This window comes from Doryrhamphus excisus, linkage group LG10 (assembly GCF_037039965.1).
Source record: "Doryrhamphus excisus strain RoL-2023G ecotype Guam linkage group LG10, RoL_Dexc_Guam_v1.1, whole genome shotgun sequence".
NCBI lineage: Eukaryota > Metazoa > Chordata > Actinopteri > Syngnathiformes > Syngnathidae > Doryrhamphus > Doryrhamphus excisus.
In genome coordinates, this window is record NC_136366.1 from 18142137 (window position 1) to 18165214 (window position 23078).

The 23078-nt window shown below is 40.6% G+C and overlaps 1 protein-coding gene across 7 annotated transcripts in view; it reads left to right on the forward strand.

Moving 5' to 3' along the window:
* nrg1 (neuregulin 1) overlaps window positions 1-21360 on the forward strand; it is a 31152-nt gene extending 9792 nt beyond the window's left edge. Inside the window, exons 4-9 of one of the 7 annotated variants that reach the window (XM_058064450.2) lie at window positions 5103-5170; window positions 14221-14323; window positions 14639-14765; window positions 14854-14972; window positions 18272-18472; window positions 19331-19476. In XM_058064450.2, coding sequence (XP_057920433.2) covers window positions 5103-5170; window positions 14221-14323; window positions 14639-14765; window positions 14854-14972; window positions 18272-18464 — 610 coding nt within the window. In that variant the 3' untranslated portion in view covers window positions 18465-18472; window positions 19331-19476. Of the gene's footprint in view, window positions 1-5102; window positions 5171-7109; window positions 7169-14220; window positions 14324-14638; window positions 14766-14853; window positions 14973-18271; window positions 18473-19330 lie in introns of all 7 variants that reach the window. The other 6 variants (XM_058064451.2, XM_058064452.2, XM_058064446.2 and 3 more) reach the window with 6 other exon arrangements.
* Window positions 21361-23078: the final 1718 nt, after the last annotated feature.

Here is a 23078-nt window from a genome sequence, read left to right on the forward strand (position 1 = left end):
TTTTACTAAAAACAGGCCATATTCAACAACGAAACAGCATAATTGAATGAAAAAAAAATTGAAGCGCAAAGTGAAGAGGGATTACTGTATTCGGATACTTGTGACTCAGAACTCATTGTTCACTTACAAGAGTCATTTAAACAACTTGGCCCCAGCACCCCTGCGACCCTCGTGAGAATAAGCGGTAGAAAATGAATGAATGAACCTCCGTGTTAGCAGCTTGCTAATACATGTTAACAGGAAGTGGAAGTCAGCTCCATTGCCAGTCTATGATATCATCAGCAGTTAGCTCTAGTTCTTTGCTAACTAAACTGTTAACACAAAACACAATTTTATAGTTTTGCAATTATAGTTTTACATTCAGAAAACTATAAAAAATCAATACGAATGATGAATGAAAGCTAAATTAACATGTGAAGGCTACTTTTACTCTCACTGAAGACATGATTGTTGCAAAAGACATGATGTAGCGGTTAGATCAACATGGACTTTGTGTTTTGCTATGAGTTAATTCTTAAATTCAATACTGTTTCTGACTTTCCTTTTCAAAGTGGAAAAGAATAGCAGAGACTTGAGTTGAGAAACACTAATAACTCATGGCAAAACATGAAGGTGGTGTCGGTGTTGATCTCGCGGCCATATTGTGTTTTTGTAAAGAATAATGTCTTCAGTTAATTTGAATTTGAATATGAATATCAAATATGTGCCATATCTGTATACTGTGCTAAATCATATCGCTACTCATACTCAATAACATAAGGCTTCATTCTTCATTATGGTTGACTATGGACTATTATTAGTCAAGCAATATTGATAGACAAGTTATATGTAGTACTGGTCACAAGGCATCAGTTGATGAGTCGATGAGACAGGACATTAGATTACATTCCCTTCACACTGCATGGCATTCCTGATAGAGATGGCATGATAGTTCTCCCATTCCTTGTGGAAGTGGTATGTTTCTGGTTTCTTACTTTGTCCTTCTTCCCCACTTCATTTGAAAACCTTGTAAGTTTCAAATAAATAATAAGTAAATAGTAAATAATAAGTAAATAGCAAAATACATACAGTACATACTGTAGTAGCACAGCGGAATATTGGTTAGCATCATTGGAGACTTGAAATCATAGGTGTGATTGGGAGTGTGAATGCTTGTTTGTATATACAGTATGTGCTCTGTGGTTACCCGAGGACCTCACCAACCCTGCCTCTCGCCCAAAGTCAGCTGGGATAGGCTGCAGCTCACCCGTGACCCTAATGAGGGGCTCAGCCTTCTCTTGCACCAACATGACCTTTTTTTTGGCGGCTAGGTTTTTTGCCAAAATCTTGAGAAGGTGCAGGCAACATTGCAGGTATTGATGCTTGCGTGCTACTACACTGCTGCTGTGACATTGTCCCACTCTGGGATTAATAAATAATAAATAATACATTCACAAAGGCATTCTGTTCTATTTTAGGTAGCTTGCTCGGTCACATAAGTTCACCCTTTCCATCCGTAACATTCAACTTTGCCGTCTAAAATCATGTTGAAATAGTCACTTAGTCACAATATTCACAACTTCACTTATAATATAAATTTTCACATGTGAAAAATTTCCTCATTTTGTAATTAAAAAAAAACAGCTGCAAACTTCCACCTGGGTCCCAGTGGCCACCCATGGGGCCCACAATTACTGGGGGCATCCTTGTGGCCATCACCACTATCATTCATTCATTCATCCATTTTCTACTGCTTATCCTCACGAGGGTTGCTGGAGCCTATCCCAGCTGTCTTCAGGCGAGTCGCCAGCCGATCACATGACACATATAGACAAACAACCATTCACACTCACACACTACGATCATTTTTAATTAAATACCAACTTATCCACAATACTTATGTGAAACATGAACACATATTTCTTTCTCTTTTCTTCTAATATGACAAATGAGCTAGCTAACAATGCACGTCATTGGGAGGTTTTTCGACTGTGAGGTCCTCTACAAAAAACCTGTAACAACGTAATTATTTTAATATCCATGCTGTGATCATGCATGAACAAGTACATTGATGATAACGTGATATTCACAGTATCTTGCCGTATTTTGATGATTACCGGAAATTCTGTCCCAGGCGCATTGATTTCACAGAGTCCATATAGCTAACGCTACTCACGTCAACAACAGCGAAAACACTTTCGATGTCCGCTCTCCTTGGGATGGCTGTGTCTTCCAGCACAAGACGTGTGCTCCAGTCCTCAGGTAAAAAATGCTGACAGTAAACTAGCATCTTGTTGAGTCTTTGTAGCGAAATTGAGAACTAGTTCACCAGATAAATATAGTTTTTCATGTTAGCTGCCATAATAACCATATTGCTGTTGCTTGGTTAATATTAGAGTCAATTATGTAAATGGAACACTTTTGGTGTTTTTCTTAGTTTGTTTCTTTTTGTTAGGGCTTTAGCGTCCCATGACGTCAGTTGTTAACTATCTTATACTAACTTGTTTTCCTTTGTTCACAAAAAAAACAACTAAAAAAACAGTATTCCATTTACAAATGGACTTGTATATTAACCAAGCTACAGCAATATTATTATTGTAGCAGCTAACATGAAAAACTATTTTTATTCGGCAGACTAACACAACCCCTCGCTAGGATACCTAGCTCTCAATTTCGCTATGAAGACTCAACAAGATGCTCATTTGTTGTCAGCGGGTTTTACCTGAGGACTGGAGCACACGTCTTTTGCTGGAAGACACAGCCATCGTAAGATCCGGGCTGTGATGTGAAATCAATGTGCCAAGGAAAGAAGTTCGGCACTGTTTTAAATAATCAAAATATGGCAAGATATTGTAAGTATTATGGTAGTTATCAATGTACCTGTTCTTGCATGATTACAGCATGTATATCAAACAATAAAATGCCGTTAGAGGTTTTTTTTTCAAAGGGCTTTGTAGTCAAAATAGGTGTGTCCCAATGATGTGCGTTGTTAGCCTGCTCATGTTAAGTTGTTTTGTGGCGTTGCACTGTCCTGGTGTGCACAGAAAAGTGAAAGAAATCTGTCTTCATGTTGCAACATAAGGATTGGAAATCTTCTTCATTCTCTTTGGGCTTTTCCCTTCAGGGGTCGCCACAGCAAATTAATCTCCTCCATCCAACCCTGTCTTCTGCATCTGTCTCTCTCACATCAACTACCCTCATGTCCTCCTTCACTACATCCATAAACCTCCTCTTTGGTCTTCCTCCACGCCTCCTACCTGGCAGCTCTAAACGCAGCATCCTTCTACCAATAGATCTATGATCTCTCCTCTGGACATGTCCGAACCATCTCAGTCTGGCCTCTCTGACTCTCCAAGGCCTCTAACATGTAATGTCCCTCTGATGTACTCGTTTCTGATCCTATCCATCCTGGTCACTCCCAAGATGAACCTCAGCAACCTCATCTCTGCTACCTCCGGTTCTGCTTCCTGTCACGTTTGTCCACCCGTTCCCATTTCATCCTGCCTGGCAGCAAATACTGCATCTGTAGTACTCTTTTTTGGCATGAAACTATACTGCTGCTCACAAAGGCTGACTTGTCCCTTAGTCTAGCTTCAACTGCTCTTTCCCATAACTTCATTGTACGGCTCATTAATTTTATACCTCTGTAGTTGCCACAGCTCTGCATATCACCCTTGTTCTTAAAAATGGGCACCAGTACACTTCTCCTCCATTCCTGAGGCATCTTCTCATCACCTAAGATCCTATTGAACAACCCGGTCAGGAACTCTACTGCTACCTCTCCTCGACACTTCCATTCCATGAGAATGATGGGAAAAATTCCAGTGCAGTTCCGCTTCAAATGTTAATTTATACCTATATATATATATATATATATATATATATATATATATATATATATATATATATGCACTTAGAATAGTTTTACTGTATGTGCGGAAATTATAATTGTAAAACTATAAAAACATGTTTTGTGACAACATATTTGATACCTGTGGCATAACTCTGTTAGATAGCAAAGAACTACAAAAATGGGCGACAGAGCTGACTTTCGCTTCCTGTTTCCATATATTAGCAAACTGCTTATGAGGACATTTTGTCATAAAAATGCTCAGTTGGACTCATGCAGTGTGTTAATAATGCGACAAATAGCTAATCGGAATATGTTCGAAAACCGAGTCTAAATCTTGGTGCAAATTTTTTGTACATTAACCGAAAAATCACAAAAAAGTAGATAACTAGGGCGTACACTAACCAAAGTTTCACTGTATTTTCACTGTATTTCCGGTGAAGTTGATGAAAAGATGTATGTATAAAAAGTAGGGTTGTGGAAAAAATTTATATTATCCTAAGTAGGATAGAGAATGCCTGAAATAAATACAGAACTCTGGCAGTTTTTATGACCTTTGCAAAACAAAGGGGTCAGACAACACACCGTATGCATGGCGGTCTGTAGGTGTCTGGCAAAGAGTGGTCTCTTGGCGGGAACTTTTATACTCCATAGCATGCAAATGAATTACATTACAATAGAAAAGAGACATTCTTGTCACTCCCCTGATGCCGCCCTCATGTGTGGGGGTTAGCCTACACACCCATTCCTCTGGCATGGTTTGTCGCACCCATGCTAGATAACCTCCTAGGGTCAACCATTTGGTGGGACTTCCGCCATCACAGTAGGTAGCAGAGTGTAAAAATACAGTGATACTTTATGTGATATGTGTTTGAAATATCCCAAGTAGTTCCACACTAGTTTCTCTAAAATGAATGTTGCTGTGATGTTCGGGATCGGTTCTATTTGACCAGCATGTGAGGGCATGACACAGATGGCTGTGAGGCGGGTGGCCTGACCATTGTTTCATGGCGCTGTCCAGGTGCTGGACATGGCATACTACTTAAGTGTGCTGCATTAACTCTATCCATGAATGAAAGGTGAAGAGAGAAATGTGGAAAGTGTTTGTTGCTTCCCAGGTTATGAATCTAGCTCGCTCACTCACTCTCCACTGCAATTGTGAAAAACCAATGATGTAAGATTTGACTTCCATTGTTGGTGTGAGTCCATCTTGTTTGTCCTGTGTGTAACATGTCAGTGTTGTTATCTCTTGTCCTTTCTACCCATTGACCAGGTGCTTGACCGGATTCACTGGGCACCGATGTGAACAAGCTGTGCTTAAGAAAGTCTCAAACCCGAAACGTATGTGACCCTTGTATGCAGTCCCACATGTCATTACTGGTGTTCCACCCCTATCATATTTGATCTTGTCAACAAACTAAGAAATCCATCGTTCTTATGAGAGCGATGGTATGACGGATGCATTTGGAGATAAGAAAATCATCTTTCTTGCTGTTGTCTTAGATCTATGATCTGGTTCCTATGAGAGGAATGATGCACTGAAACTTGCATGTACTTACCATTACGTCATGTGCCGTCATGCTGCCCCCCATCAAAACTGCGTTTAACACTACAAACTACTACTCATTTTTCATACAGCTTCACCCACCTGACACCAAAATGGAGGCTAACACGTCTGCATGTCTGATGCTAGATTGTCACTTGTGACTCATCATTTCAAATTAACTAATCATGATTAATCACCATTTTCAAACACAGTAATCCCTCATGTATCACAGTTAATTGGTTTTAGACCTGACTGTGATAAGTACATTTTTCTTTGTATTTATAAATTGAATAAGTCTGAGCATAGAAAACCTCTTAATGACCTTCTAAATACATTTTTTGAACAATATTCGAACCCTCTAGACATGACTAACGCCCCTATAGTCTCTTGTATTACCCTATATAGTAAAAAGAGAACACACGCCATATAAGACGTTATTAAGACTTGTGTGTGTTGCTGTAAAGGTGTTCCGGAAGTGACGTCAAGGGTTCAGAGTTGAGTTTTAGCTTGGCGTTGATTACGGCTGCAACAGTAGCTATGGATTATTGCGCCGGTTGAGATCATTCAAACCTTCCAAAAAAAAAAGTCTGGTGCTTGTGTGTCACACCAAGACCTGAGTAACATTAATGGCACTTAGTGACCAGTGTAGTATACTACATATCATCACAATGTCTTTGAATGTGTCTTCTATTTTATTTCATTTAGCCATTTCTGAACGCGTTTAATTTAGCCAATAAATATGTACAATTTGCTGAAATAGATAACTTTTTTACAAATAATACACCGTATTTAACCATGAAACTGTAGTGAAGCTGTGAAATTCAAAATACAAAGTGGCGAGGGATTACTGTATGTATGTCTGAAATCAATTTCTACTGTGTTTACTGTGACAGGACAATATTATATATATTTGTATTAGGGATGTTCTGATCTGGGTTGAATGCTGCCGATCCTGATAATCCATTAGTGAAATGCCGATACCAATACCGATCACATACATGCACTGTATGTGCTACTGTGCACCTACAGTGGACATATGTGCTAATATTAGGCGTCACCAAGGTTTTTGTTGAGAGAGCTTCTTTTTTGTAACATTTATTTTCATAGCTTACTTCAAGCCAGACAAAGCTTGTTTTACCAGAACATGAACAAAATGATGGTATCCACAACTCACCTTTTGTATCTCACAATGCATTTATTTGTAGTCTTCTCACATCAGTAACTGAAAACCTAAACGAAAAGCCAGTTTGCCCGCCCCTGCTGGGCCCCTCTATCCACATCCGCTGCCTTCTGAAGCGCAGATGCAGCCTCCCCCTTCTGTTGAATTCACATGGTTTGTGTGTGTTATATGAAGCAATAAGTATCCACTTATTGTTTTTTATGTCCATCTGTTTATTTAGGCCACACATCGACGCGGTGTAAAGACGTTGATGAGTGTCTGTGAAGGCACCAGTGTGCTGGAGAACGTGTTTTTGAGATAGATATATGATGTTGCGCTACTGCTGATGTGTTGAGATCAGAATAAAGTCCCAAGTGGCTGCCTTTTTGTGTACATGCACTTTTCAGCCTGCTGCCTTTCAGGTATTCCCAAACTCTCTGACTTGAAGGATTTTAGACATATTTGTCTCATGGCCCTTCATTCAAACACCAGTGATGACCAATGTGGGTTCTTCCTTGCTTTTATAAACTAACTGCCTCTCGCTTCTTGTCTTTTTTCTCTTTTCTCCTAATCAGGTGTCCAAATGAATTTACTGGTGATCGCTGCCAAAACTATGTAATGGCCAGCTTTTACAGTACGTCCATTTCTACTTCTCTCTGCTTTTTATTGCTGCATGCCTCCCTCAGAGTACCTGAGTTCTTCAGTATTATGTTTTACTGTAAACCTACAATATGTGCTAATATAATTTATTTGCATGTTCAATTTCTTATTTATTTCTTCTTATTTATTTATTATATTTATTACACTTATTAAAGCTGCATGCAGTGTTTATCATGACTGAAATCATATTTCATTATTATGATTTTTAAAAGAATTGGGTGAAAAAGTGAGATTTTTAAAAAAGATTATCTTTCATGTTCACAGATTTTAATTTGTGTAATGTAAAATGTTGCCTGTCTATTAACATACATACATATGCTAATCTATTCAGGTGCGCACATGATAAAAATAAGTGTCTATCCACTCGCATACGCACATGCTGAATGAGGGGGGAACAAATTGACCTTCACAATGACATTAAAGGTGACAATGTTTGTGCGCACACACACACACACAGATGAGACAATGACCATGACCATTAAAGTGGGTACATTAAAAGCACCGTTTTACCACTGATGTTTTTTGATGTTAATTATCATTGCGAGAAAAGCAAACCCAGAACATAATTCACATTGTTTACATATACTTCTCAGTCCCTAAAAATAAATTGTCTTACGTTTTGTATGTATATGAAGTACATAGATGCAATCCTGCTCCAGAAAAAGCTCTGATACTTTGGTGTAAATGTCTGATTACCTTCTGGTGAGCTTGGATGTACAATAAATTCATTAATTCATTCAGCAGAGAATAAAAATATCTTCAATGCATTTCGCCTGCTGCTAGCTAGTGCTAAAAACACAGACCTGACCGCGATAAGTGGAATTCTGCAAAGTACGATTGAATATTAATAGTATAAACTAAGCCATCTTAGACATCAGCTTGTTACCATTGACAGTAATACAACATATTTAACCAGGAAACAGTGATAACTTTTTAATTCACAATAATATTTTTTAATAAAAAAATGTTAGAACTCCAATGTAGCAAGGGATGATAGTGACGTTTATTTTATGTCATCAATCCCCTGCCTCCCCCCTGACTGCAGTTATGCAGACAGAATAGTTTTTCTGGGTTTCTCCCAGTCCTCCGCTTTTGCACTTTAACACTAGTTACAGTTTTTCATTAAAATAATGGATGTTTTAGCAACCCCCACAGATGGGGGGGGGGTTACAGCCCTCATGGGAACTCAGCTATGGCCGCCATAGTTCCACCCCTGGGACAATGTCAATGTCATTTATGACTGCCTTCCTAAAGCACTTAATAAATTGAAGCGGTAAAGATGCACAGAATTTGGACATAAACAACTAGCACTTATGTCTCCTCTCATAATACATAATGTTGATGGTGAAATAGTGAAATCTCAGGTACTTTATTACTAAGAACCGGAAAAACAGGTTCCTGAGAGTGTGGTCATATTAAAGATATACGAATAGTCGTCCCTTGTCACATTGCGCTTCGAATTTCACGGCTTCACTTTATCATAATATAAACAATATATCAATATATTAATAAACCATGCTGTTTCATACAGCCTATTATTAGCCCAAAATGTGCCTATTTTGCATTATTTCACCTGAATTAACAATCCTCAAGCATAGAAATGGCCAAATGAACAAAAATATAAATAACCTGAGAAGATGCATTCAAAGACCTTGATGGTAAGAAGTATTCTAGACTGGTCATTAGATGTCAGTTTCTTTAATCCAAAAATTGTAAAATAAAATCCAAGTCACTCTAATTCTGTTAAAATGCCTTCATTATTTTATGGCATGTCTTAGTGGACCTCAATCAACCTCAACACATTTCAGCCATCCGGCCTTCAACAGGGGGACAAACAAACATCTTGCGCACTGATTTCTGCAGTGGGACCAAGCTGCTAGACGAGTGTATGGAACAAACGGATCCCCCAAAAACGTACGCACTAAAAACAGGCAGTGTGGGTTGTAACCGAGGAAGAAGATGACAGACTGTTAGCTGCCATGTCATGTCCATAGGAGCTACATACATTTGTTTGTTTGAGAACATGCTAAATCCACACAGAGATGGCCGAGGGTGGAACTGAACCCGGTCTCCTAGCTGTGAGGCCTGCGTACTAACCACTCGCCGTGCAGTCCCACAGTCAAGCTTAAGAAGGTCAAATGCTAATTGCAGCACTACAGAGTATGACAGAACCCCCCCCCTCCCCCATAAGATGCCTCCTGCCAACTTACCTGGCTTAACAGGGTGGAGAGAATGGAAATCACAGATGAGGGATGGGTCAAGGATACAGGAGCGGGGCACCTGGGAGCGCTCCTCCGAACTGTACCCTTTGAAGTGGACCAGACACTGCACCTCTCTACCCCGTCTTCTGGAGTCTGAAATAACTGTGATTAACTGTAAAAGTGTAAGCAGGCAGACTATTGATCAGATGCAGCGGAGGCAAAGGCTCGACAGGAGGGCACGGTAGACTCGTGGATACAGGCTTCATTGTGACACGCGAAACACTGGGTGGACTTTGAGCGATGATGATAGCTTCAGCTTCACTGAGGAGCCGTTAATGATGGCGTCCACTTCATATGGTCCCACAAGAAGGCCACCATCTGGATCTTGGTGGGATCGGCTCTCAACCTGCCCTCGTCCACGATGCACCCCAGCAGTCAGACAGACGACAAATGGAATTCACAAATGTGTTGACCAGACATATGCGTTGGATGTGCTCCTGTCAATTTCATCCAAATGGACAAAACAAAACTGGTCAACATGTCTCTGAGGACATCATTAGGTTCTGAAACACTGCCAGGCCCCGGTAGTATCTACACGGCCAAAGTGACTTGTCCTTCGTAACACAAAGGAAACCTGCTCCAAGTGGTGACGAAGATGGTCCAAGGCCTTTGGCCAGGGAAGAGGAAATATACTCTTAGCTGCGACTTAGCATGGAAGTCAATGGCAGCGACAGGTCGCTCCTTCGGTCTGATATCGAGTAATGATGACCCCTAATTGGGTGGTCAAAAACGTTGCTAATTTCTGACAAAAATACTGAGAGTGACGTTGGTGTAGCGGATTTGGCTTTGCTTACAGCAATATCCCAATGGCCCAGGCCTTGTTGGAGAGGAGACTCATAATGAATGCAACGTTGGCAGAGTCTGATGAGTTCATACTAAGAAATGGCAGACAGGCAGCAGCAGGGCAGCTCTACACAAGTATGACACACTCACATTTAAGGGCAAACAACAAATGTGTGAATTACATCACGGTGGTCAAATGGTTAGCGCGCAGACCTCACAGCTAGGAGACCAGGGTTCAATTCCACCCTTGGCCATATCTGTGTGGGGTTTGCATGTTCTGCCCGAGCATGCATGGGTTTTCTCCGGGTACTCCGGTTTCCTCCCACATTCCAAAAACATGCTAGGTTAATTGGTGACTCCAAATTGTCCATAGGTATGAATGTGAGTGTGAATGGTTGTTTGTCTATATGTGCCCTGTGATTGGCTGGCCACCAGTCCAGGGTGTACCCCGCCTCTCGCCCGAAGACAGCTGGGATAGGCTCCAGCACCCCCGCGACCCTCGTGAGGAAAAGCGGTAGAAAATGAATGAATGAATGAATATTTAATCGATACATTGTTAAAGTAGCATTTTATTTTGGGGACACTAAACAGCGGGGCTCAAGTCAACAGCGTTTGATTTCTGACTTGAGTCAACCTGTCTCCTGACTTGACTCTTACTTGACTCTAGAGTTGAGGGTAAAGACTTGAGACAATCAACAACATGGCAACAGAGCAAAACTTTCTGCAGAAGCAAGTTAAGATCTTCTCTCATCCACTCCTCTGTGATATTTGAAATCTATGTTCAAGCAATTACCAAAGCCCCTTAACAAGAGCAAGACACAGAACCACCCTCGGCCCAAATGAAGGTTATTACGTACCTCTGCCGAGCGGAGTCCAATAATCATCATATAGTATCTGCAATAGAAGGGTTGTAAGAACAAAAATGTCTTAAAAGGCCCCGTCTTCTACAACGCAACAAAATTGCCCATTTGGAATTTGCACAAGAACACCAAACATCGGACACTGAAAGGTGGAAGAAAGTTTTCTTTGATGAAAAAAAGATGTAACCTTGATGGTCCTGATGGCTTCCAACGTTACCAGCATACAAGGAGATCCCACCTGAGATGTTATCTACAGGGCTCAGTAGAGGGGCGGCATCATGATCTGGGGTGCTTTTTCCTTCAGTGGAACACTGCTGGCTATGGGAACGCTGCAGTTCACAATACCCACCTGACAAAGGACTTCTTCCAGAGTAATGAGTTCACTCTTTGGACCATCCTGAATTTAGATCCTTCCCCTGATCTAAATCCAACTGAGAACCTTTGGGTACGGATGGCAAGTGAAGTTTACAATAATGGACATCGATGGACATCTACTTTTTAATGCCGCTTATCCTTGCTAAGGTTGCGAGGGTATGCTGGAACCTATCCCAGCTGACTTCAGGCGAGAGGCGGGGTACACCCTGACTGGGGGCCAGTCTCGCCTCAATCATTCATACCTATGGACAATTTGGAGTTGCCAATTAACCTAGCATGTTTTTGGAATGTGGGAGGAAACCGGAGTACCCAGAGAAAGGCTACACACAGGGAGGTGGTAAACAGGTTTAACTGGTCTATCTACAAAAGTATTCCAAGTATAATTATATATATATATATATATATATAAATATATTATCAAGGACTGGTCTGAAACCAAGTAGGGTACACTGTCTTCATAAGAAAGGGTAAAACTGTAGAATAAGGTATACAAAATTACAGTATAATGAGGATCATTCCTACCTAACCCTAACCACTACTCATTAGTTCTTCATTAGTTCCTCAGTAACTACTCAATATTCATGTGCCTTAGTTCCTCAGTAACAACTCTACTCATTAGTTCCTCATACTGTAAGTTCTTCATTAGTTCCTCAGTTACTACTTTAAGTTCATGTGCGTCAGTAATTCATTCCTAATTACTTCTTCATTAGTTCCTCAGTTACTACTTTAAGTTTATGTGCATTAGTAATTCATTCCTAATTACTTCTTCATTAGTTCCTCAGTTACTACTTTAAGTTTATTTGCGTTAGTAATTCATTACTAATTACTTCTTCATTAGTTCCTCAGTTACTACTTTAAGTTTATGTGCATTAGTAATTCATTCCTAATTACTTCTTCGTTAGTTCCTCAGTAACTACTGTATTTTTGTGTACCTTATTGTAAAGTGAGACCTCGGACAGCATAAAAAAATAAAATTGCAAAAAAGCACAAACTTTCTGGTGGTAAAATATATGAAAATGGTACAAAAATTAATGATAAAAATATTAAGCATAAAAAACAACCTTGATTTTACTATTTAACAAATGGTTTAGCACCTTTTGGGAATTAGCCCTCCAAATGTATTGACTGCACGCACCTGTAGAAGATCACCTTTCCTGTAATCAATCAATGTTTAGATTATCATCAACACCCCATTTATTTACACATGTCAGTATGATCTTCCCTTGTTACTGTGGTATATGGTTGTTCATGTACTTCATGTTTATGTCTATGTACTATGTTCTATGTATATGCAGTGGTGTGAAAAAGTGTTTTTTCTGCACCTTTTCTGATTTCTTATTTTTTATGCACGTTTGTCACACCTAAATGGGTCCGATAATCCAACAAATTGAAATGTTAGTCGATGCCAACACAACTGAACACAAAAAGCAGTTTTTAAATAAAACTTTTTATTATTAAGGGAGAAAAACAATCCAAACCGACATGGTCCTATGTGAAAAAGTTACTTGATCCCAGTTAAAACATAACTACCTGACTTCAATTTCTTCTGCCACACCCAGGCCTGATTACTGCCACACATGTTCCCAATCAATAAATCACTAAAATAGGACCTGCTTGACAAAGTGAAGTAGACCAACAACTGAGATCTAAAAAAAAATCAAGAACAAATGAGACAGAAAGTAAGAGAGATCAAACAGTGTGAAAAAAGTTATAAAGTCATTTCTAAAGCTTTGGGACTCCAGCCAACCACATTGAGAGCCATTATCCACAAATGGCAAAAACCTGGAACAGTGGTGAATCTTCCCAGGAGTTGCCAGTCAACCAAAATTAATCAAAGAGCACAAGAGGTCACAAAAGACCCCACAGCAACATCCAAAGAACTGCAGGCCTCACTTGCCTCAGTTCATTAAAGTCAGTATTCACGACTCCACCATAAGAAACAACCTGGATGGCTTCCAAGGCGAAAACCACTGCTGAACAAAAAGAACATTAAGTCTTGTCTCAATTTTGCCAGAAAACATCTTGATGATCCCCCAAATACTCTGTGGTCTGAAGAGACAAAAGTTGACTTTTTGGAGGGTGTGTGAACCCATTAAATCTGAAAAAAAAGTCACGCCGCAGTTCAGAAAAAGAATATCACACCAACAGTAAAATATGGTGGTGGTAGTGTGATGGTCTACCAAAAAATCCTGAAGGACAATATCCGGCCATCTTGTTCTTGACCTCAAGCTCAAACTTAGGTTCTTCAGCAGAACAATGATCCAAAACAAGCAAGTCCACCTCTGAATGGCTGAAGAAAAACCAAATGAAGACTTTGGAGTGGCCTAGTCAAAGTCCTGACCTGAATCCTATTGAGACGCTATGGCATGACCTTAAAAGGCTTCATGCTGGAAAAGCCTCCAATGTGGCTGAATGACAACAATTCTGCAAGATGAGTGGGGCAACATTCCTCCACAGCGCTGGAAGAGACGAATTGCAAGGTTTCAAAAACGCTTGATTGCAGTTGTTGCTGCTAAGAGATTTTTTGTCTCCCTTAATTGTAAAAATTTTCATTTAAAAACTGTATTCAGTTGTTGTCATTGACTAATATTAAAATTTGTTTGATGATCTGAAACATTTAAGTGTAACAAACATAAAAAAAGAAACAAGGAAGGGGGCAAACACTTTTCCACTGCGCTGTATGTGAACATAGAACACAGCATATTTGTAGACGTGAAGTTTAAAGATTGGACTGTCCTCTTTTTCAGAAGCTGAGGAGCTGTATCAGAAACGTATTTTAACAATAACAGGAATCTGCATTGCGCTCCTAGTCGTTGGAATCATGTGTGTGGTTGCCTACTGCAAAACAAAGTAATTGATGCCACATTTGCATGTTTCATTGAATATCATCAAAAGGTACATTCCATGATTTGATTGTAGCGCCCATTAGTGTCTTGTGCTAAATATGAATTAATATGCTCTCTGAATCAAATTTCAAGTGAATGTAGCATTCGACATGAATGGATTTGGAACTTCTACTTTTGGACGCTATAACTATATTGTGGTGTGTATTTGACCACATGAATATTTGTGGTCATTGCTACAGCCAAGCCATATGAACTTTAGGGTTTTTGTAAAGCAAGTCATCTGAGCTGCCTCCGAATGCAGTATGTTTCTTCCTTACAGGCAGCAGAGGAAGAAGCTCCATGAGCGCCTCAGGCAGAACCTGAGGAAGAAGAGAAACAAGCTGGCAAAATCAGCCAGCAGACGGCAGGTCTCCAATTTGCCTCTTCAAGATTTGCAGCAAACCAATGTGAGCTTGGACTCACTGACGTCCAATCAATGACATCGTATGTGATGATTACTCTTCCTCTTACCCAGTTGTCCTTTTCTATCCATAGCAGTGCAACGGGACAGTCCGGCATGCGGCTGAGAAGGAGACAGAAACCACATTCTCCACAAGCAAATACGCCTTATCAACACAAGAACCTACCACACTCACCCACATCTCCAGCCAAAGGTAAGGAGTGCCGTCAGATATCTAACTTGGTGGAATCTTGCTTAGCGTCTGTTAATCTGTTACAGAAAGGAAAAAAACAAAACACTTTTTTTTTTCGTATTACAATACTAATAATATATTGTACGCTAACCCGAAAATGTACACAAACATTTACTGTATTCCATTCAATAACCTTTAATCATTTCCTCGTCAGGAATGAGACAAATGGATATGGTACTTATAGGTTATTACATGGTATCACCTTCACACTTGGGGGCATGATACCTGGCCTGATACCAGACAAACCATGTGATGATCTTATTATCACATACTATTTAATCATGAGCTTATTATCACGTACTATTTAATCAAAAGACCATTTTGTTTCCAGAAAATGTTCAGTTTATTACATGTATTATATCTAAACAGTGTAAATACAATAATTGCAAAAATATTCAACAATAATATTTTATCAACAGTCTTATCTTATCAATGTCTGACAATTAAAGTTCCATTAATCAAGTTTGGGTTTTTTGGTGACTGGAGAAGCACTAGGCACTAAGCACTCGTGCGCTGTTCTCTGATTGGTTGTTTCACGGGCACGATACCAGAGCAGCGCGCTCTGAGTGGACAGCTACGGGGGCTGATACTGGACATGGTTAAACTCTATATTTTATCAGTATCACTGCCCTGGGCTTTGACACGGTATCATTTCGGCCTTTTCCCGTATCATTCATGGGCGGTTTCTAGGGTACAGGGACAATTAATACTGTAGTATGTGATAAATGCATTTAACCAAACAAACCAAAACTGTCATAGAAAATTTTGTAGGCTGTTGTACAGACGGGTCCCCGAGTTCGGTTTGTAGACTGTGATTTAAATCAACCTCTCGTGTAAGTGGAAACTTACATGTAGATTAACACCTACGTCACACACACTGTATATAGCCCACATTGAGGACACATACAATACAGTAACAGAAAGACTAATACAGGATAAAGAAACAGACAAACTCCTTACTTTTATTCCTGTTGTTGTCTTGGACTCTGTAATTCTAGGAGTCCACTGGGCCGGCCCCAGTTGTTGCCTGTTTGCGCAATTTGCTGTGGCGCCTTGTGGTGTGCAGTGGCTCAAACTGCCTCCCAACTGGCTCGTGGTGGCCCGTAACGGCAGCAAAAATTTAGTTTGGCAGCAAGAATTTTTCAAAATGTTTAAAATTTTCATCATACCACTTGCATCAAGCAATCAGCGCAAAGTGGAACCAAATGTCACAAACAATCCACGTATTGGAATCCACTGGAATGTAATGGCACGCGCCAAGTTGCGGCAATGATGTTAGGAGTCCTGTGCGTCCTCGCTGTGGCGCCGAATAACGGCAAACATGCAGAGCGAACATAATTTGGCGCCACAGCGAGTCACTACGCGACAATCACATAATCTTTGGCGCAAACTGGCACCAACTGGCGCCGGCCCAGTGCACTCTTAGCATAAAAGGGCATTGCAAGGGAAGGAAAGACAGACCGGCTTAACTACACTGCTTATGTATCACTGTCCATTCCGTAGGAGCAGATCCTTTCTCATGTTCAAGAATACTATCTTTACCCTTCATCATGGTTGCACTGTTTCAGCAACACGGAACAGACATGCAACCGATGTGGATTTCTCCACTTCTTCACTTTCACTTTCCTTTTCTTTGATGTGCTGCCTCCAGAAGTGCCTTGTGCTTGTCAGACACCAGGAAGTGCAAAAATGAAACCAATCATATCGACCTGATGAACAATAAACCAATAAACATAATGACCCAAGAACCACCTGTAGATTCATAATAAATCCAGAATCCTGGGTTTTTCAAAAATATATTAGTTAATAAATCAGATTTGTTGGGCTTCTGAAGGAGCTGATAGGTACCAGCGGGCCAAGTGGCAGGTGGCTTTGGTGGTGGAGAAGTTTGTTGAGGCAACGGAGCCTGATTTTTGGTCATTCTCAAAGAGGTTCTGCAAACTATTTGACGCCCCAGAATGAGGGATGGAGGCCTCCTGACCTCCTGACCGGACCTACTTTTTCGACTACTTTTCTCAAACCCACTAACATACCGTTCACAAAGGAAGCAGAGTCTGAAGACACAAAGATCCATCACCATGGCTTCGGTATCTTAGTTAGTCAAAAAAACTCCTCAGTGGCAAAGCTACGAGGTTGGACGAGTTTTGCCCTAAATTCCTTGAGGCTCTGGATGTTGAGGGGTTGTCTTGGTTGACGTGTCTCTTCAACATTGTCAGGAAGAGTACTTCTGGATTGTCAGACCTGGGTGGTGGTCCCCCTTTTCAAGAAGGGTGACTGGAGGGCGTGTTCCAACTAAACAGGATCACACTCCTCAGCCTTCCTGGTAAAGTCGATTCCAGAGTGCTGGAGAGAGAAGGGTACGACCCTCAGCTACTGGAGGTGCAATGTGGTTTTCATTCTGGTTGTTATCTCAACGGGCACTAATCTTGCTGTTGCGGAAACGATTGCTTTGGGAGAACCACTGTCTTTCACCCAAAGACATGACACACTTATCACGATTGTGTCCGGATGTAATAAATCAATAAATGCATATGCACTAATGAGGGATTACTATACACGAAAAGCACAATCAAGGTCACTGAGATTTGACTCAGTGACTCAGATTTGGTCATAAACACACCTTTCAGCCATGATCACGTAAGCGACGGCAGCTGTATTGGACTTGACTTCACATTCTGCCTCCAGTGTTTAAATGTGTGTCACAGCGGGAATGGCTTCATTAAATGAGAATGTGTTCATCAAGGAATGTTTTCGTATCGAATGTAGTATATAGTATGGTGTTTAGAAGGTATATGGAGGATATTATTTATCCTGAATTAGGGAAGCAATGCCACCTCTACCCTGGTTGCAATGAGGGTGGGGGCCGCTGACCTCAACTGGGATATAATCAGGTGGTGGAAGGAGTACTTCAACGTCCCTGGTAGTCACTGGTAGTCTGAGGACGCAAACGTGGACATGCCCATCACTCTATAATAACCATATTTATTGTGCTATGAACTGGCTCACAAATGGCAAAAACAGTCCCGTTTTTGTGGTGAAGATCTGTGGTCAGGAAAGCACAAAAAAGCACTGAAGAGCCAAAAACTCCAATAGCAACTGTGGAGCTCAGGCAGTAAACATCCACTCCCTTCAAAATGACACCAGTTATTCATGAAGCATTTTTAGCCTTAAATGTCTTCCAAAGCTAAAAAGTGATTTCATTTTAAAATGTCCTGCCTGAGAACTGTCTCCATGACAACGTCCCCTCCCTGTCTCCACAGCTGGAGTAATGACTGGAGCAACAGTGTAGTGTCTGACACTGACTCTGTCTCAATGACGTCATTGGCGGAGAATAGCCAGCATGCCACACTAGCCCGTAGGGGGCGCCTGAATGCCACCGGTGGCACCAAAGACCTAAGTGCTCAGTCAAAGAAGTGCAGAGACACGCCCAACTCCAACACGGATTTGCCTTAAATGACAAGGTAAAGGATCACTTTCAGCTTTCCATGACAGAGAACAAGTCAGGTCAACAATCATTCAAATTGTTTGCAGTGGAAGCGTACACGGAAATACGGATTAGGAATAGGAATTCCCCTGAAATAAATACATAAAATATCTCTGAATACAGTTGATCACAATTCCGGACCACACTGTGAAACTCTTGACACAAGACTTGACACAAGACACAGCCGCCGCTTTAAGTCTAAACTTTACAAAGGGTTTGAAAATAAGTGGGGAAGAAGGACAAAGATGGCAAAAACATACCACTTCCACACTAAATTTCAATTATGAAAAGTGTATTTTTTTGAGTCTGAGTGGGCCAGGTTCTGTGCCTCTATTTTCAAGGCAGCTGAGTGGAGCTGCGGCCATAAGGTGGTCAGTGCCGATAATGGCGGTAATCCCGGAACCCGTTGGTCGACGTCGGCGGTGAGGGATGCCATCAAGCTAAAGAAGGAGTCCTATCAGGCCTTTTTGGCCCAAGGGACTCTGGAGGCAGCTGACCGGTAGCCAACATGGCAGGTGTTTGTAGAAGCGAGCATGTCTGCCTCACAACAAGGTGGTCTAGGGCTCAGCTCCGGTTTCTTCCCAGACTCCCAAATTATGGAAGCCCTCTACAAAAATGGCGTTTTATTGTTTCATATCTTACATGCAGTGGTCATGCAAGAACAATTATATTGATGATAAGAAATATGTGTTGCGAATGATTCCAAAAAAGTGCCGTTCCCCTTTCATTGGAGACGGTAGGATAGACACTGGGATAGGCTCCAGCCCACATAGTGAACGAATGAATGAAAATTCATGTCTCAATCATGTGATAACCCTTCCTCGTTTGTTTTCAGCCCTCTGGCAACGTCTCCTCCATCAGAGATGTCAGCCCCTCTTTCCAGCCTGGCCATCTCTGTGCCCTCGGTCGCTGTCAGCCCCTTTGAGGAGAAGCGCCCCCTGCTGTTGACTAAGACTCATCAGCCGCCGCAGTGCTTGAAGCAAGATGAACTGAAGAGTACCTGCGCACATTACAACCACGGTCATGAGGCACATAGCTTACCACCGAGCCCGCTGTGTGCCAGGGGGAACGACAACTACCGTGTCGCGGTCAGTGCTGCAGCTAGCGTGAGCTCAGCATCCACCGAGATGCTCGTGAATGCCAACAACATGATTAATAACTACAGCTCCACGGGAGCCGCCGTTATGAACGGTCATGTTCTGCATCATAAAGAGTCCAGTATTGACAGCATACTGGACAGTGAAACTGAGATCCTAAAGGGAGATCAGACACCCTTTTTTTCTAGAAACAACGCTAAAGCGCTGCTGTTCAGGGTTAAGGATAGCAGTAGGACTAAGGTGGCATCGCCGAATGCTGACCTGCAAATCATGTCATCCAGTGACACCACCAAACCAGATCCAAGAACTGTGTAAAACCAGACAGAAAGAGAAAGAAAAAAAATGCTTGTTTAGGGCCAAAAAACAGTCACTATTTAACTTTATTTTCTGCCATTTATTTATTGTGTACAGACATTTAATGATGTAGTGAACATAGAGTTTTATAAATGACAAAATGTATAAATGTGTCCATGTCTTGTAGATGAAGTGCCATACACAAGTGTGTAACAGCTGTGTATATTAGCGTGTACAAATATCAATGGTGCCTTTCTGTTGGGTATGCTTGCATACAGGGCCATACAGTATATTCAACATCTTAATATCGTCATCATGTATGACTCGCTGGCTGCCTTCAGGATGTCATCCATCAGCTGACACCACAGGTTGGTACCAAAGTTCAAAGTGCATGCTACATCCTTAAATGCTGTTTGTCTTCAAGCCATCGGACCTGCCTGGTCCATTATCAGCTGTCCATATTTCTAAATGCAATATGGAACTGCAACACGGACTGAATTGATGTCAGACGAATACAGTCATGACAGAGATAATGGTTAATTGTTGACAGCGTACACGACTGATAACACATCCGCTGGAGAAAAATAAAAAATGCAATCAGTCAAATCTGTCTGTTAGGAATCACTTATACGTATGTTTGCTTCATACTGGATGTCAATGAATAACTTGGGTCACAGTCTTCAATCAGTCATATTAGGAAGTATTTTTCCAGGTTTACTGATTGCATATTTGAGCAAATATGTTCAAAGTGTAAATAAATATATGACTCTTGGCTTTTTTTGTATAATGATGTTGAACGTGATGACTTGAAGTACTTAACAAAATACTACATTACAGGGTCACTTGGTAAATAAACATTGTAGATGGGCTGGAAGAGAAAGTGAAAGCATTATATCATAAATGCCATGCAGGATTAATGATTTGAAAAAGAAGACATGAAAAATAGGTTTGTGACTGGGCTCCACAGTACACGCATTATGTCGCTTCAACAGGTGGCCAACTTTCTGTAATCCAAGGGGGTGGATATGGATGTCAACATGGATACATGCCTTCCACACTGTACATCAGTCCAAACGTTTTTCCAGGGAGGACCACAAAAATGAAAGGATGCAAAGACCACTTTGATATTTTTTAAAGCAACATATGCAGATTTACTCAGAAATTATATATTGCAGAAAAAAACTGTTTTGTGACATAGATCAAATGCATTTTTCTCTTTCTGACTTATAGTGACTGGTGATTTTTCAATGTTTTCTTTAGTTTTCTTGTTAAATTATATTTTTTGAATGTACCACACGCTAAAAAAAAACAAAACAGCCACGGTCCCCCAGGAAGCACATTGGACACCCCTGGTCTACATCAATGAGAATCCAAAAGTACAAGGCCAACTTTAAAATCTACATCACTAAAAAATGGAAATGTACAACTACAAGGAAAAAACACAACAAATTGATGCAGCTTGAATTCATGAAGAAATGACTACGACGCTACAAGACGCTACAACAATAAAGATGTTGCCAAACTCAACAGTATACAGCAATACATTTCAGTCATTGAATGTGACTTAGCTTTATCAAAAAAATCTTTATTAATTCTGCACTTTAGTCAATAAATTGTACTCCAGAATGTATATATTTATCATCAATGTCTTTGCTTTACTTGTCCATATGTTGTCACATATTAATTTTTTAAGTAATGCTCTGTGCGACTGCCTGTGTGACACTTTGTTCATTTTTTGTTCATGTTACATTTTGTTTTATTACAGTAATTAAGGGGCTATCCACACAGACACGTTTTCAGGTAAAAACGGCAAAGTATTCTGTTCTTTCAGCCTCTCATCCAGAGAGCCAGAGGAGCTGGAGAGTATGATGTGGGGGCCAGAAGGCAGGTTGGTGCCACTACAGTCGGTGTACCCAGGATCCACTACTCACAAACAACATACGTAGAGCCACATCTTGGCCGACTCCAATGAGGGCTCCACAGTGTCCAAAGTTGAAGCCACTCCCTCCCTCCCTCCTCACCACATCTAGCCAAGGTGCAGCAACCTCCCAGTAGTGTTTCTTCATGGCGGCCAAATGTGCAGTTCCACTACAGCCCCTGCTCATCATCAATTCATAAGTCATTCATAAAAAGGTCATATCATGAAAAAGCCACATGAAGACATTTACACATTTCTTTGGTTAGCGCCCTCATAATTTTTATGACCGTACCTCTGAAAAGAATCGGAATCTTTCAAATTCATAACATGCCCGAGACATGACAGGACATTTTCACGTCCTGTCCTGGCCATGCTATTTTTGGAAAAAAAGTGATGAAAACTTACTGGTCTTCAATGTTTGTCGTTGCAGCATTAGGTTGCTGATATAGAGGACAAATCATCTTTGGGGGTTATGTGAATTAGTTTTGCCAAAAATTCCCCCAAAAGCAAACCATATAAAAAAAAAGTTCAGCCTTTGCCACTTGCCGAGTTTGGGAAAGTCTTGGGAAATTTGGGAATTCAGAGGGCACATTTTTCCTCAGTTTCCTGTGTCATTCTTTATTTATAGCCTTTATCATACTATTGTTTTTTTTAATCTTTATTTCTTTGGTTATTGTTAAGGTAAACATGTATTCATAAAAATGCTTTAAATGTACTGAAATGATAAGGTTATGTTTGAGTAGACTTCATTAGACTCTCATTGCTGGGCCAAGGTTTTCAAACTATAGTCACCCTAATTTAAAATTGTTGTCATTTATATGTACTATTCAGCAGGTATAATTCAACTAAATACAACCAGTAGATTCAAGCCAAAAAGTGCTTCAATACCTTTGACACTTGCGGTGATTAAACTCCATTAATCAAAACATACTTTATAAGTCATGACTTGAATTTAAAGTTGAAATAAAGTAGCCAATATTTGTCTTACTCCCATTCAATTGGACTATAACGAACTCCCATTCGTTGTAGCTTTGCTATGAAAAACCCAAACAGGAAGTGCTCATTCTGCTGCAGGTGACTGCTTGTGATGGGTATTTCAGCTCTTTTAAGGGAGCTGGTATTTATGGCTCGAGGGAAACGGCACCACCTTATGGAATGATTCAAAATGAAAACATAAGCCAAATGAAACTATAATAAATATTTCTGAATATTTTTCAATAGAGTGTATATAAAATTATTATGGTACAAATGTAATCTTCCACTGTTTAATTGTT